General features: G+C 52.1%; 1 protein-coding gene across 2 annotated transcripts in view; it reads left to right on the forward strand.

Annotated features, from left to right (window-relative positions):
- SDK2 (sidekick cell adhesion molecule 2) overlaps positions 1 to 15,556 on the forward strand; it is a 267,728-nt gene that overhangs the window by 141,314 nt on the left and 110,858 nt on the right. For both annotated transcript variants that reach the window (XM_027518872.1, XM_027518871.1), the window contains exon 3: positions 9,741 to 9,847. In XM_027518872.1, the coding sequence (XP_027374673.1) occupies positions 9,741 to 9,847 (107 nt within the window). The remainder of the gene's footprint in view (positions 1 to 9,740; positions 9,848 to 15,556) is intronic.

Raw genomic sequence — 15,556 nt, forward strand, 5'->3', positions numbered from 1 at the left:
ACTCACTATCAGACTGTGATTAGAGTCGGAGTCATCTCACAGATGAGGAGACAGGACTAACGAGCCCTTTTGTCCTCGCCGGGATGGTCCTTTGTGAAATCTTACATTCAGACCTTCCGCGCTGTGGCCACCCGCCCTCACCTCCCTCCCTTCGCCCCCTACACGGGCCATGACTGTCTTTGGGGGCACGATTTGGCCTTCTGCGCTGGCCATCTCATTCACTCACCCTTCACTCACCCAGGGAGTGTTCACTGAACATGTGCTGTTCCAGGCGTGACGCTTGGGGAGCACGGGGGCTGTGGAGACTCACATACAAGTACACGGCTCGTTAAACTAAATGGTGAACCATGCACCAGGCAGAGCCCCGTGGCAGCCCAGGGGACGTTCAGGAAGGCTTCCTGGAGGCAACTTCCTAGCTGAAGGCCGAGGGGTTCCCCACGAGCTGGAGAGTAGCGTGTGCAGAGGTGACGGTGGTTGTATTCTTTAGACACAGCTGGAAGTTTGATAGAATTGGGGCCAGAGGGGAGCTCTGGGCTCTGGGGGCAGAGTGTCTACGAGCCCAGTGCTCACTGTTTCCGGACGCTGTGAGCGCTGCAGACACCTGTGTGTGCGAGCGAGCCCTGGGCCCCCGCCCCTCTGCTCACCTGCGCCGTGGCCATCCTGTCCGCCTGCGCGGGGGCGAGCTGAGGCCAGAAAAGAGGGATGCAGAGACCGGCATCTTGGACCCAGCATCCCTTTATCCCCCATGTTCTGTGGTCAGAGGCAGGGGCCTCTCCCGCTTCCATCCACTGCGGCCCCACCTGCATCCACCCTGGAGGTGGGTCCCACCCAAAACCCAGGGACTGAACCTGGGTCGTCTGCACTGCAGGCAGGTTCTTTACCATCTGGGTGTACATGACTACATTTGTGTGATGCATAGACACATGTGTATATGTGTGTGTGCGGGTGAGGGTTGTACACGTGTGTGTATATACACAACACGTGAGTGCATGTGGGTGTGTGTAACTGTGTGTGTACACACGTGTGTGCTGTGCACACGCACTGTCCCCCCGCGTGAGCACCACGCATGCATCTCTGGCGTCTGATTTATTAACGAGGACAACACAAGGAGAGCGGGCCTATTATTTCTGGTGTCCGCATCAGCTCCTGACAGCTTTGTGGGATTGAAATATCTTATTTAATGTGAGTAAGAACATTTTGAATATCAACTGTGACACTCAAGGACTCGAACCAAAAAGGACACTGTGCATTTCCCCGTGTGCTGGAGGAGATACCACGTGCTTTAGACAGGTGTTTTCTCCGCTGTCCGTCTTGTGTCTCTAAAAATCCAGTCGTCCATCCCGGCTCCTGTCTGGGTTGTCGCCATGCGCCCTCCACCCCGAGCCCAGCCTTTCGTCTTGGAGGAGAGAGCTTCGTGACCAGGGTCCCTCAGGTTAAATTGGGGCCCTCCGTGACGGGGCAAAGCAGACAGGGCAGGTTCTGTGTGTGTCTCTCTTTCCACCCCCGCCCCCCAGGCTCTCTCTGCACCGCCTGCTCCTTTTAACCAAGCTTCTCCCATCCAGGAGATTCCTTACCTTATGAGGAATTTACTTGTGTTTGCCTAATAATTCTGAAAAGATGCTCAAGAGACTAGCAGTGGTTTCGAGTATGTGCGTGTGTGTGTGTGTGTGTGTGTGTGTGTGTGTATTAGGAGCTGAGAATAACCATGAACCCGGGGACAGGGATGGGAGAGAGGTGTACTGTGTCTTTTTCTTTTATTCTTTGAATTTTAAACCCCAGGAATATATTTCCTATAATAAATTAATAAATAAGTGGTCCTTTGCGGGGGCCTAGAGACAGGTAAATGCAGGGGTCCCCACACCCCTGCAGCTGTTCCTCATTGGATGGAGAGTGAGGTGACAGACGAGCCAGGAGGAGGGTATAAACAGATGACCAAGGGGCTCGGGGGGCAGCCTTTGGAAAGGGTGGAGTCATTCCTTTGCTGTCCCCACTGTCCTTGAAGAAGGAGGGCAAGGGGACAGGGTCTGCCAGAAGCTGAGGACCGATACAAAACCCTTCTACCAGTAGGAAGGATGAGAAGGGACTTCCCTGGTGGTCCAGTGGCTAAGACTCCAAGCTCCCAAGGCAGGGGCCCAGGGTTCGATTCCTGGTCAGGGAACTAGATCCTTCATGATGCAACTAACTCCCAAGACCCGACACAGCCACATAAATAAATAATAAAAATTTTGAATTTTTTTTTTTAAAAAAGGGTGAGGAAGCCAACAGGCATGGCAGATCCTCTGTGGGTGGCTGAGACAGTTGGGGTTCACGTCCACGGGGAAGCCAACACATTTTCCAGGGAACCCGGGCTCTCCTGATGCTTGGCTTGGCTCTCTTACTGTGTCCTCACTCAGGTAGGGAGCAGGGTCCTTCCGTACCCTCCCCACCCTCCCCTCTGGCCCTCTGCACCTCACCCCAGCGCTCTCCACCCCCTGCCAGTGACTCATCCATTTGTACCCTCGTGTGACAGGCATAGGTGTGGCACCTGCCGTGTGCAAGGCGCGTGAGTCCAGGGCTTACATTAGAGACAGCCATTATCAAAGCCACCTAAGTGTCCATCAGCAGTGAGCGGATAAAGGAGATGTGGTATAGACATGCAATGGGATACTACTTGGCCATGAAAAAGAGTGAAAATTTTGCCATTGGCAGAAACATGGATGGACTTGGAGGGCATTGTGCTGAGTGAAACAAATCTGAGAAAGGCAAATACTATATGATATTACTTATATATTAAATCTAAAAATAGTGACTATAAGTAAACTGCTATGTCATTTCAGTCATGTCCGACTCTGTGCGACCCCATAGACGGCAGCCCACCAGGCTCCCCTGTCCCTGGGATTCTCCAGGCAAGAACACTGGAGTGGGTTGCCATTTCCTTCTCCAATGCATGAAAGTGAAAAGTGAAAGTGAAGTCGCTCAGTCGTGTCCGACTCTTAGTGACCCCATGGACTGCAACCCACCAGGCTCCTCCGTCCATGGGATTTTCCAGGCAAGAACACTGGAGTGGGTTGCCATTTCCTTCTCCAATGCATGAAAGTGAAAAGGGAAAGTGAAGTCGCTCAGTTGTGTCTGACTCTTAGCGACCCCATGGACTGTAGCCCACCAGGCTCCCCCGTCCATGGGATTCTCCAGGCAAGAGCACTGGAGTGGGGTGCCATTGCCTTCTCCGATAAGTAAACTAGTGAGTATAATTTAAAAAGAAACAGGCTCACAGCTCTAGAGACCAGTTACCAGTGGGAGAGGAAAGTGGGGAGGGGCAGCAAAGGGGTAGAGGAAAAGGGACGAACTATTAGGTAAAAAATAAGCTACAAAGTGGGGCTTCCCTGGCGGTCCAGTGGTTAAGGCTTCATCTTTCAGTGCGTAGGGTTCAGGTTCGATCCCTGGTCAGACTGCTAAGACCCCACATACCTCATGGCCGAAAAACCAAAACAGAAAACAGAAGCAATATTGTAACACATTCAATAAAGACTTTAAAATGGTTCACATCAAAAAAACAAATCTTTAAAACAAGCTATAAGGATATACTGTACAACACAGGGGATATAGCCAATATTTTATAATAACTATAAATGGAGTACAACCATTATTTTTTTTACCTTTTATTTTGTGTTGGGATATAGTCGATTAACAATGTTGTGGAGTTTCAGGTGGACAGTGAAGGGACTCAGCCACACAGGTGCATGTACCCATTCTCCCCCAAACAGAGTACAACCTCTAGAAACTGGATCACTATATTGTGCGCCTGTAACTTCTATAATGTTGTACAGCAGCTATACTTCAATTTTTTAAAAAAAAATAGCCATTTTAAGCTTTTTAGTTTGTATTGGAGTATAGCCAGTTAACAGTGTAGAGATAGTTTCAAATGAACAGCAAAGGGACTCAGCCATACAGATACATGTACACGATAACCATTATTGTCCCCATTTTACAGATGGGAAAACTGAGGTTTGTGCATTTCCATCACTTGCCCAGGTCAAACCCCTAAAAAGTGCAGAAGCAGATGTCAGGCCTAGTTTTCTCAACATCAGAAGCCCCAGAGCCCCCTCCAGCGCCAGGCTCCATCATGGACAATCACGTGTGCGCCCTCCTCACAAAGCATTTCAACCATCCCCCTGCCCCTGGAAGGGACCTCGACAGGACTGGGCTCCTCCAGTTCCCTGCCAGGCCGGCAGCTGCAGGTGGGTGGAGCAGATAGGGCTGTGGGCATCCTGGGGCCCAGGAGGGAGCCCTGTGGGGGATGAGGAGTTGTCAGGGTCATTATCTTGGATGCTCCGATGCTGTGATGCCACCAGCCGCTCTGGATTTGCAAATCGAGATGCTGGCCAGCTGCCTCTTCCACCCACCGGGGAGGCGGTCTGGGTGAAGCAAAGCGGGTTTCCCTGGTAGGAAAGGCAGTGGGCGGCGCTGTTACTTTAAATAATATTGCCTACAAGCCAGAAATAGTTCTCCCAGGCAGGGAGGGGAGCGCCAGGGACAGCTCGGGAGAGGGGCTCCACCCAACACCGAGGGCGACCGCAGATGCCGGAGTGAGGATGCCCGCCCCCTCCCACAGACGTGGCCGAGGGGGGCCCAGAGCCAGCTCTCCTCTGCTGTCTCGGGGGAGGGGCAGACCCGCACCCACTGCTCTTCCTTGAGGCCCCAGGTGGGGCCTGAAGCTTCCTGGCTGAGCAAAGGAACTCGTACTTTACGCCGAAATCAACTTTTATTAAAGTTTAAATTTCACTACGCATCACTAGTATCAGCAGACAAACCCCAGATCCAATGAGTCCCTGGTGTCTTTTTTATAATGTATACTGACATTATATGCTCAAAGTGCATTTTTTAATTTTATTTTTAAAATAAAAGCAATATATGCACACCATAAAGAACATTCTGATGGTGCAGAAAGACATAAACTCCAGAGGTAGGAGTTTACCTTCCTCTGAGTCCTCAATACTTCTCCCAAAAGGCACGATGTAAAGAATCCTGAAAAATGTTTATGTCCAAGCCGGAATGGGTACGTGATTATTGTTGCTGTTTAATCTCTAAGTCGTGTCTGCAACCCCATGGACTGTAGCCCACCAGGCTCCTCCCCCCAAGGGATTTTCCAGGCAGAAATACTGGAGTGGGTTGCCATTTCCTTCTCCAGGGGATCTTCCCGACCCAGGGATTGAACCTGCATCTCCTGCATTGGCAGGCAGATTCTTTACCACTGAGCCACCAGCGAAGCCCATATATGTGATTGTGTGTGTGCAAATATATACAAATACATACTATTCCAGTTTAACTACATGTTATACCATTTACACTGTTCCTTGACTTTTTTTGGCTCACAAACTCAAAATTCTTTTTATGATCCTAAACATTAGACTAAGGGTTTGGCAGCCTGTATCAATAAATAACTTATCAAGAGATAATACATTCTCTCATGTCCCTAACACTCAGCTGTGATATTATTTAGCTTTTTACTTTCTCGTGTTTTTATTTCCATAAATATCCCCCGTCTCCAGCTTCGACTTCCTTCCCGTGCTTTGTATGTCTTGGAGGCTGTTCTGTCTCATCCCATAGAGGTGTTCTTCGTTCATTCTATGGCTATGGCATTATTAATCGATTCGATTCCATTTTTGATGGGTGTTTATGCTGCTTCTGGTTTTCATTTGTCTCTGCTGTTACAAGCAAACCGCAGTGAACATCCTTATTCCTGGTTTTTGCCACATTTTTGTAAGTACGGAATAAAGGCCAGCTCCCTGGAGTCTAGCCTCAGGGTCAGAAGACTTGAATATTCTGATTTGGATCGATTCTGCCCCAAAGGTTGGACCAACTTACTCTTTGATCAGCGGATCTGTGGTCAGCCTCACTTCCGCCTCACTCTAGCCGTGGGTGTAATCATACAAGAAAATTTGGTGCCATCTGAATATTGTCTTCTTTTGATTGGACTTTCTTTCATTGTGACAGTGGCCGAGCATCTTCTTTGTGAGTTTGGTCATTTCTGTTCATTTTTCTCTCCCTGGTGCTTTTTAGTAGTATCTGATTCCGTTTTTAAAGATAGAGAGCTTTTCCAGTCAATCTCTCCTTCTATCTTCCCTGCCAGGTCACCTCATCGCTTTTAAGACCCAGACGGTTTATCCAAAGCTGCCTTTCCCCTCCCCCAGGGAGCCATGGGCCTGTGATGGGCCTGAGGGTGGGTTGCGGGGTTGTGGAGAACGGGAGATTTGCCAGAGCCTGGGTACCCGCTATCTTCCCAACATCACGCTGAGCACAGGAGTGAGGGACAGATAAGAGCTGTCACCAGGGGCAGAGATAAGAGACTCGGCCGGCCAGGAGGTTCTGGGTGATACTGCTGCAGAGCCAGAGCAGGCTTAGCACACACCCACCTGTGAGTCTGGGGCTCATGCCATCCCAGGACCGAACGTGGGGTCCTGTGTGGTTGGATGTCAGTGCTGAGGGCTTCCTGGGTGGCTCAGCTGTAAAGAACCTGCCTGTAATACAGGAGACCCAGAAAACGTGGGCTCTAATCCCTGGGTCAGGAAGATCCCCCTGAAGGAAGGAATGGCAGCCCACTGCAGTATTCTGGCCTGGAGAATCCCATAGACAGAGGAGCATGGCAGGCTACAGTTCCTGGGGTCGCAAGGACTCGGACATGACTGAGCAACTAAGCATCCATGCATGCACGTCAGTGTTGAGCTGGTTAGCAATTGGGCTTGGAGTCAGAAAGGTTCTACGGGTCCCTGGCCCTGCTTCTTACTGCCTCAGAAACCACAGGTCAATGATGGGTATTTCTGAACCTTAATTTCCTCACCTCTAAAATGGGGGTTAGTAGCGCGATTAGGTAAAAAGACTCTCCAATTCAGACCTACGACCCTCTGCCCCGTCCGCATAAAATGAAGAAAGTGAAGCTAGTGTAGTGGGCAAGGCACAGAATTTCAGATTAAAATGTGTTAAAATGGCTCAAGTGTTACTGGTCCATGAGGCCCAGTAGTGTGGGAACTGCTGTGTGAGGTGAACAAATGAATGGAGAGATCCCTGGAGGTCCAGGGGTTAAGACTGTGCCTTCATTGCCAAGGGTCCAGGTTTCACACCTGGTTGGGGAACTGAGATCCCAGAAGCTGCACAGCAAAAAAAGAGAGAGAGAGAAATGAATGAAAAGCACTTAATACAGCATCTGAAGCATAGGTGGTGCTCAGAGAGTGGCAACTGTTTCATCATCATGATAAGCTGATGCTGATGGTGGTGATGGTGCTGATGGTGATGATGGTAATGACAGTGGTGATGGTGTTGATGGTGGTGGTGATGGTGCTGATGGTGGTGGTAATGGTGATGATGGTGCTGATGCCATAGTGATGATGGTGATGATGGTGGTGGTGATGGTGGTGCTGATGGTGAAGATGGTGGTGATGGTGGTGATGATGGTGAAGATGGTGGTGATGGTGGTGATGATGGTGATGATGATGGTGCTGATGGTGGTGCTGATGGTGAAGATGGTGCTGATGGTGGTGCTGATGGTGGTGGTGATGGTGGTGGTGATGGTGATGATGGTGGTAGTGGTGATGATGATGGTGCTGATGGTGGTGGTGATGGTGGTGATGGTGATGGTGGTGATGGTGGTGGTGATGGTGGTGGTGATGGTGGTGATGATGGTGGTGATGGTGGTGGTGATGGTGGTGCTGATGGTGGTGATGGTGATGGTGGTGATGGTGATGGTGGTGCTGATGGTGGTGATGGTGGTGGTGATGATGGTGATGATGGTGCTGATGGTGATGATGGTGCTGATGGTGGTGATGGTGATGGTGGTGATGATGGTGGTGCTGATGGTGGTGGTGGTGATGGTGGTGATGGTGATGGTGGTGATGATGGTGGTGATGATGGTGGTGCTGATGGTGGTGATGGTGATGGTGGTGGTGATGATGGTGCTGATGGTGGTGGTGGTGATGATGATGGTGCTGATGGTGGTGATGGTGGTGCTGATAGTGATGGTGGTGGTGATGATGGTGATGACAGTGGTGATGGTGGTGCTGATGGTGATGACGGTGGTGATGACGGTGATGATGGTGGTGATGATGGTGGTGATGGTGGTGATAGTGGTGATGGTGATGGTGGTGGTGGTGGTGGTGGTGATGATGATGGTGCTGATGGTGGTGATGGTGATGGTGGTGGTGATGGTGGTGATGGTGCTGATGGTGATGATGGTGGTGGTGGTGATGGTGATGATAATGGTGCTGATGGTGGTGATGATGCTGATGGTGGTGATGATGGTGATGACAGTGGTGATGATGGTGATGGTGGTGCTGATGGTGGTGGTGGTGATGGTGGTGATGATGGTGCTGATGGTGATGGTGGTGATGATGGTGGTGATGGTGATGGTGGTGGTGATGGTGGTGATGGTGGTGGTGATGGTGGTGATGATGATGGTGCTGATGGTGGTGATGGTGGTGCTGATAGTGATGGTGGTGGTGATGATGGTGATGACGGTGGTGATGATGGTGATGACGGTGGTGATGGTGATGACGGTGGTGATGGTGGTGATGATGGTGGTGATGATGGTGGTGATGATGGTGGTGATGGTGATGGTGGTGATGGTGATGGTAATGGTGATGATGGTGGTGATGGCGCTGAGGGTGGTGATGATGGTGCTGATGGTGGTGATGATGGTGATGACAGTGGTGATGATGGTGATGGTGGTGGTGGTGATGGTGGTGCTGATGGTGGTGATGGTGGTGATGATGGTGGTGGTGATGGTGGTGGTGGTGATGATGGTGGTGGTGCTGATGATGGTGATGATGGTGGTGATGGTGGTGGTGATGGTGGTGGTGGTGATGATGATGGTGCTGATGGTGGTGATGGTGGTGCTGATAGTGATGGTGGTGGTGATGATGGTGATGATGGTGGTGATGGTGGTGCTGATGGTGGTGATGGTGGTGCTGATGGTGATGACGGTGGTGATGACGGTGATGACAGTGGTGATGATGGTGCTGATGGTGGTGATGATGGTGGTGATGGTGATGGTGGTGATGGTGATGGGCTCATGTGAGAACTTAGGCAAAAGAAAACTTGGCGATGCCTACAAATAAGGTTGCTCTGTTCCAAGGCTGGCATAGCCTGGGGGCAGGCCTGCAGTGAGCTTGTTCCCCAAGTCAATTGGGTAAGCCCGAGAACACCCAAGAGTAGGAGAGGCATCCTAGGCACCAGCCCCTGGTCACTGCCCAGATCAGCAGGGAGATCATGGGGTGGGGGCCAGGGGAACTAGCCCCTCCATACCCAAGAGCACCCACCACCTGCCACGTCTCGCTGCCAGAAGCTCTTCACAGACCGAGCCTGGCCTCCTCCCTGCCCCCAGCCGGGTGAGTGCACCGCACAGCTGCTCTCCAGCTGCCCTCCCCCCAGGACCAGACTCTGCAGCTCTGGGGCCAGTGAGGTGCTCCCCGAGAGCATCCCCAGGGGCCCCCTTGGGTTCATGCACTCTGGCCGTGGGGCCACAAGTACAGAAAGCCATACAGCCTGCCCAGATGGTATCTGGAGTACAGGCCCGCTCCCGGGCACCTGAGCCAGAGCCTTTGGAAGGGATCTTCTTATAGGTCCTTTCTGTGACCCCCATGGTACAACTGAGGGCTCCCTGGTGTGCTTGGTCATGAAAGAGGGTGATGTGGCAACCTCTGATCCCCAGTTTGACCCCTGAGTCCCCGTGGCTGCCTGACTTGCTCACCGGCTGTCTCGTTTGCCCCCAGGTACATGATCACCAGCCTGGACCGCACCCACGCCGGCTTCTACCGCTGCATCGTGCGTAACCGGATGGGCGCTCTGCTGCAGCGACAGACGGAGGTCCAGGTGGCCTGTGAGTACCGCGTGGGGCCAGGGAGAGGGGGGCCATGAAGTGGAGAGGGTCTGCAGGGTCTTTGCCCACCGGCCACACACTGGGAAGAGCTGAACGCCAGCCGTGGCCTTCTGTTCTGGTGGGTGCTCGTGGCAGCCCTTCCCGCCATCCGGGCCGGTGCCGTCCACTTACAGCGGATGGAACCAAGGCCCGGGCTCTCAAAGCCACACTGCCGACACATGACACATCTCTGCTGGCTGTGAGTCCAGCACTCCTTTTTTTATTTTTAATAGCTGCGCCAAACGTGGGATCCTAGTACCCCACCCAGGGATCAAACCTGTGCCCCCTGTGTTGGAAGTGCAGTCTTAATCACTGGGCGGCCAGGAAAGCCCCCAGCACTCTTTAGATGGGACTGCTTGCTTCCTTTTTGAAAAGGAGGCCTGCCATCTGCTTTGAGGGTCTCCTCTGGGCTTGGTCTCCAACTTGGGAAATCTTCATAATGGCAGACTTCCCCAGGGTCTTCTTGGCAGATTTCCCAGGATCCCCCCTCCCCACCATGACCTTCCCAGGTGGTGCTGGTGGTAAAGAAGCCGCCTGCCAATGCAGGAGACAGAAGAGATGCAGGTTCAACCCCTGGGTCAGGAAGATCCCTTGGAGGAGGACATGGCAACCAACTCCAGTATTCTTATTTGGAGAATCCAATGAACAGAGCAGCCTGGAGGGCTACAGTCCATGGGGTCCCAAAGAGTCGGACACGACTGAGATGTAGCATGCACGCACCCCACAACCTGGAATTTTCCATCCTCCAGCTTGCCTAGCCCTGGAGCAGTAAGAGCTTGGAGGCCCCCACAGTCTCGGGAAGCACTGTGAGACGCCTCGTGGTGGGTCTCAGCTCTAAAGGGAGAGGGGAGGTGAGCAGCCAGAGTTCCTGGAGGGAGCAGAGGGTAAAGGAATAGACCCTTGCTGAGCCTTTCGGGTGACAGCCTCCCCTCATTGCCACCAGGACCCAGAAGAGCGTCCTCAGATGGGGGATGAGAGAGAAGCCTCCGGAGAACCCATTGCACCAATCAGCTCCACCCACACCCCCCACCATGACTCAGTATCCCCTTCGCAGACCCCACAGACCCTGTATGCTAGAAATAAGCCTCAGTATGGGCCGTTTCATTCTGGGGTTTTTAGGGGGAGACATCTAAGGTTGCCCAATGGGCCATGAGAGTGTGGGAAACCTTAATGAGCCCTGATTTTTTTTTTTTTACAAAGAGGACCCCCTTGAGACTTCCCTGGCGATCCAGTGGTTAGGCGTCTGAGTTTCCAATGCAGGAGGGGCACAGGTTCAGTCCTTGGTTAGGGAACTAAGATCCCTCATGGCGTGGGGCATGGCCAAAAATAAAATTTAAAAATAATAAAAATTTAAAAAGAAAGTAGCTTGCCTTCCAAAAAAGAAAAAAACTAGACACCCTCTCATGCAGGGCTCACTAGGGCTTGACTCGGATTTTACACAAAAGAGAGCTTATTACTTTGGAGAGAAGCATGGGAGAGAAGTCAAGAAGAAAGCCTCAAGTGAGGCGAAGAGTGTTTACAATAACTATGGAGAGCAGCCGTAATCAGAAGCGGAGGACCAATTGTCCCATAAATCAACGCTAAGGAGAACTCGGCTTCCTCAGAGGAGAGGGAAAGCCCTGAATTAAAATGACGGGTCAGGACCGCAGTTACCGGCTGGAGGGCTCACACGGAGCTCTGTTTAGCGGGTTCCCAGAGCCTCGTGGTGCGGGGGCGGCCATGAGTCGGGCCGCAGAGAGCCCAGGAGTATGTCTGTGCGTGCTCAAGGGTGGGTGTGGGTTCATGCATGTGAGTGTCCAGATGTGCTTCTGGATTGGTCTGCCTCTTTGTTCACCTGTGTGCAGCTGAGGGCTGTGCCTGGTTTTCGTTGCAGCACGTGGGATCTTCAGTTGCAGCATACAAGGTTTTAGTTTCCCGACCAGGATTCGAACCCCGGTCCCCTGCATTGGGACCAGCAGACAAAAAATGCTGACAGCAGGCTTCAGGGTTCTTCACGTGCCAGGTCATGACCCTCATGGGGATGGGCAGAGAAAGCATGGGTTCCAGCCCTGATCCAGTCGCTGACTAGCTTAGGGCTCTGAGCACCTGGGGAGTGGAGGGGTTACAGGTGGGAAAGGAACCACAGCCTCCATCCCCCTGGAAAGGTGAGCACACACCCAAGACCCTGCAAAACAATCAGAGCCACAGGTGCAAGCTGGACAGCGCGTCCCTAAGGAGATGCCCAGGAAGACAGAAGAGCCCCCCAAACCCCCCGCCCTCCAGTGTCACTGTGCAAATGTCGTCCCTTCATGGGTCCCTGGGGGCAGGTCTCCAAGGTAGGAAGGCGTGTCCCGGGAGCTACATCTTGAGATGGGGAAACTGAGCCTCAGAAAGGTCAGAGGACTGGACTTCCCTGGTGGTCCAGTGGTTAAGACTCTGCCTTGCAAGGCAGGGGACGTGGGGTCAATCTCTGCTCGGGGAACTAAGAGCCCACGTGCTGCCCACGTCACAGGTAGGGAATACATGCACTGCAACAAAAGATTCCACCCGATCAAGGAAGGTCCCACGTGCCACAACTGAGAGCCGATGTGGCCGAATAAATTAAAAAAAAAAAAAATGTGATCTGGAAACAACCCAAGGTCCCACAGCTGGTATTTCTACCATCTTCCTCCTCCTTCCTCCCCTAATCAACCAAAGACTGGAGCTGTGGACCCAGCCATGGAACCAGCCATGAACAAACGTTGAGCTCAAATTCCCCTCACCTATCCCTTGGCTTCCCTGGTAGCTCAGAGGTAAAGAATCCACCTGCCAATGCAGGAGACCCCGGTTCCATCACTGGGTTAGGAAGATCCCCTGGCGAGGGCCATGGCAACCCACTCCAGTATTCTTTGCTGGAGAATCCCACAGACAGAGGAGCCTGCAGGCTATAGCCCATAGGGTCGCAAAGAGTTGGACACGGCAGAAGCGACTGAGCAAGCAAGCATGCACTTATCCCTGGCTGTGTGACCCTGGGCAAGTTACTTAACTTCTCTGTGCCTTCATTTCCTTATTGTAAAAAAGGAATGCTACCTTAGTGCCTACCTAGCTGGGCTGTCATAATGAGTAATCAATCAGTGCATACAAGGGACTTCCCTGGCAGTCAAGTGGTTAAAGACTCCTTCTAATCAGAGGGTGTGGGTTTGATCCTTGGTCGGGAGCTAAGATCCCACACTCCTGGAGGCCAAAAGACCAAAACATAAAACAGGAGCAATGTTGTAACAAAATTCAATAAAGATTTTAAGCAATCAGTGCACACAAACCATCATGAAAGGCCCTCAGCCGGGGGTGGACGAGTACACTTTCTTCTCTGCCAGGCCAACCAGGGAAGGCTTCCTGGAATAGACATTCACAGCCTTTCTCATTCTCTCTGATGGTACCTTGGGAGGTACCATCCTCTGCTGTCCAGGGCTGGTGCTAGGGTGGGGCGAGGAGAATGGGAAATTGAAGGAGGCACTCCCTCTCAGGGACTCACCGTCTGCTTGCAGGACCCTGACAGCGGGTGCCACCTTAAATCGTTCCCCTCCCCCACCCCTCGCAGTCCTGGGGCTCTCCCAGGCTTTTGTGCCCCGCACACCGCCTGCATCTGTCTGTCCCTCCGTCTGTTTACACTGTCACTCAGGTGCTTGCCGTTCTGAGGATGGGTAGGGTACGGATGCTTCTCCAGACCCCGCATCTCCCCTTCTTGCCAGTTCTGCCCCCCAGGGTGGGAGGGTTTTGTCCTGGGGGTTCAGCAGCGGGGTTGGGTCAGATCGGGCCGGCAGGCCCCACCCCTGGCTCCCACCCCCCACTTTCCAAAGAAGGGCTGTGAATCGGGTTCTAATGGTAAATTAATAAGGCAGCTGTGCTAACCACTAATGACGATGGCACAGTCGTTACAAAAAGCTTCTTTATGTGTTTTTAATTACAGCAATTAAAGAGAAGTCAATAAAACATCACCCCCACCCCTAGCTCCCTTCTTGGCCCCACCCTGAGTCTCTCTGTTTTTGTGAAGCTGCCATAAATTTCTGGCATGCAGCAAGTGGGTTAAATGGCTGAGAGGGTTGGGAGAACCTTCTGGAGTCAGCATCCAGCTTCCATAGGCTCCTCTTAGTCCTCCTCACCTCAGCAATGTCCCCGACGGTATCCCAGCCTCACTTGGTGGGCGATGGCTCAGACTTGGAATCCCCAGCCCCGGCATCAAGCCCCGCCCACCCATCACGGGGCCAGGGGCTCCTGCTCCCTGTTCTCCGAGGCAGCTTAGCAGCCCCCTGTGCAACATGAGAGCTGACGGCATCAGCCCCACTGTCCTTTGCGCTGGGGTTGATGTCCAGAATGCCAGGGGTGGGCCCATTCTTCTTGATCCTCAGCCTGAGTGGAGTATTAAATGTGGAAGAAGGGAGAAGGAGATACGGCTGAGGAGGTGGGGCACCGGGGACAGAGGGTGACGTTCTCAGACGCAGTTGGATGGTTTGATGTCACTTAGGATGCAGTGGAAGTCGTGGATGGTTGGAGGCAGAGCCTCAGCTGGATGGAGAAATAGCATCCTCATAAGAAACAGTCACAACCACAATTAAGTACCATCCCATGTCCACCAGACGGGCAAAAACCAAAGAGTCTAGCAAGACCAGGTGTTAATAGAAACTCCCACCACTGCCGACGGGAGTATGAATTGGCAAATTGATGCAAATCAGGAAAACAGCTTGGTGTTACCTCATAAGATCAACGTGTGCACAGCCTACAACCCTTCCACCTTTAGGCACATCCTCTTGAGATTCTCTCAGCGACAAGTGCTAGCAGGCCTACACGAGACTGTCCTTAGCAGGACAGCAGAACACCGATAACAAGCCCGCCTGCGACAGCACTGCTCTGTCTTGGTACACGGACACCCAGGCGGCTCTGAGGATGACCAAGCCAAGTACAGGACACAGGTGGAGCTCCCAACAAACACGTAGCACAAACAAAGCCAATTAGAGCAGATGACATACAAGATAATCCAGAGAGCTTAGAAACAGGCTGAATTAACCATAAACTGTTCAAGGATGCATCTACACGGAGGGAAACTTGAAAGAAAGAGAAAAAGCAATGATATGATGAACACAACATCCAAGATGGCGATTAGACCTCTGGGGGGCGCGGCGGCGATGAGCAGGAGGTTGTCGGGGAGGGAGGTGAGGTTGGTTCGTCTTCTGTTCCTTAAACTGGGTGGTGGGTTGTTGTTGCTGTTATTGTTCAGTCGCTACGTCGTGTCTGACACTTTGCGACCCTAGGGACTGCCGCACGCCAGGCTTCCCTGTCCTTCACCATCTCCTGGAGTTTGCTCAAACTCATGTCCATTGAGCCATCCAACCATCTCATCTTCCGTTGCCCTCTTCTCTTGCCCTCAGCCTTTCCCAGTGGTGGGTGTGTGAGCATTTATTCTTCTTCTTTGAACTATTCATAAAATTATATTCACTCTTTTTTTAATGCATGACACATTTCATTATAAAAACGTTTTAAAAGTGGGACCTCCCTGGTGGTCCAGTGGTTAGGGCTCCACGCCTCCCCTGTAGGGGGCACGGGTTCGATCCCTGGTTGAGGAACTTAAGATCCCACATGCTGCGTGGCGTGGCCAAAAGAAGAAAAAAAAAAGTTTTAAAAATAACTAAAAACGGTAAATATACTCTGAAGTGGAAT

This window comes from Bos indicus x Bos taurus, chromosome 19 (genome assembly GCF_003369695.1).
Source record: "Bos indicus x Bos taurus breed Angus x Brahman F1 hybrid chromosome 19, Bos_hybrid_MaternalHap_v2.0, whole genome shotgun sequence".
Taxonomy (NCBI): domain Eukaryota; kingdom Metazoa; phylum Chordata; class Mammalia; order Artiodactyla; family Bovidae; genus Bos; species Bos indicus x Bos taurus.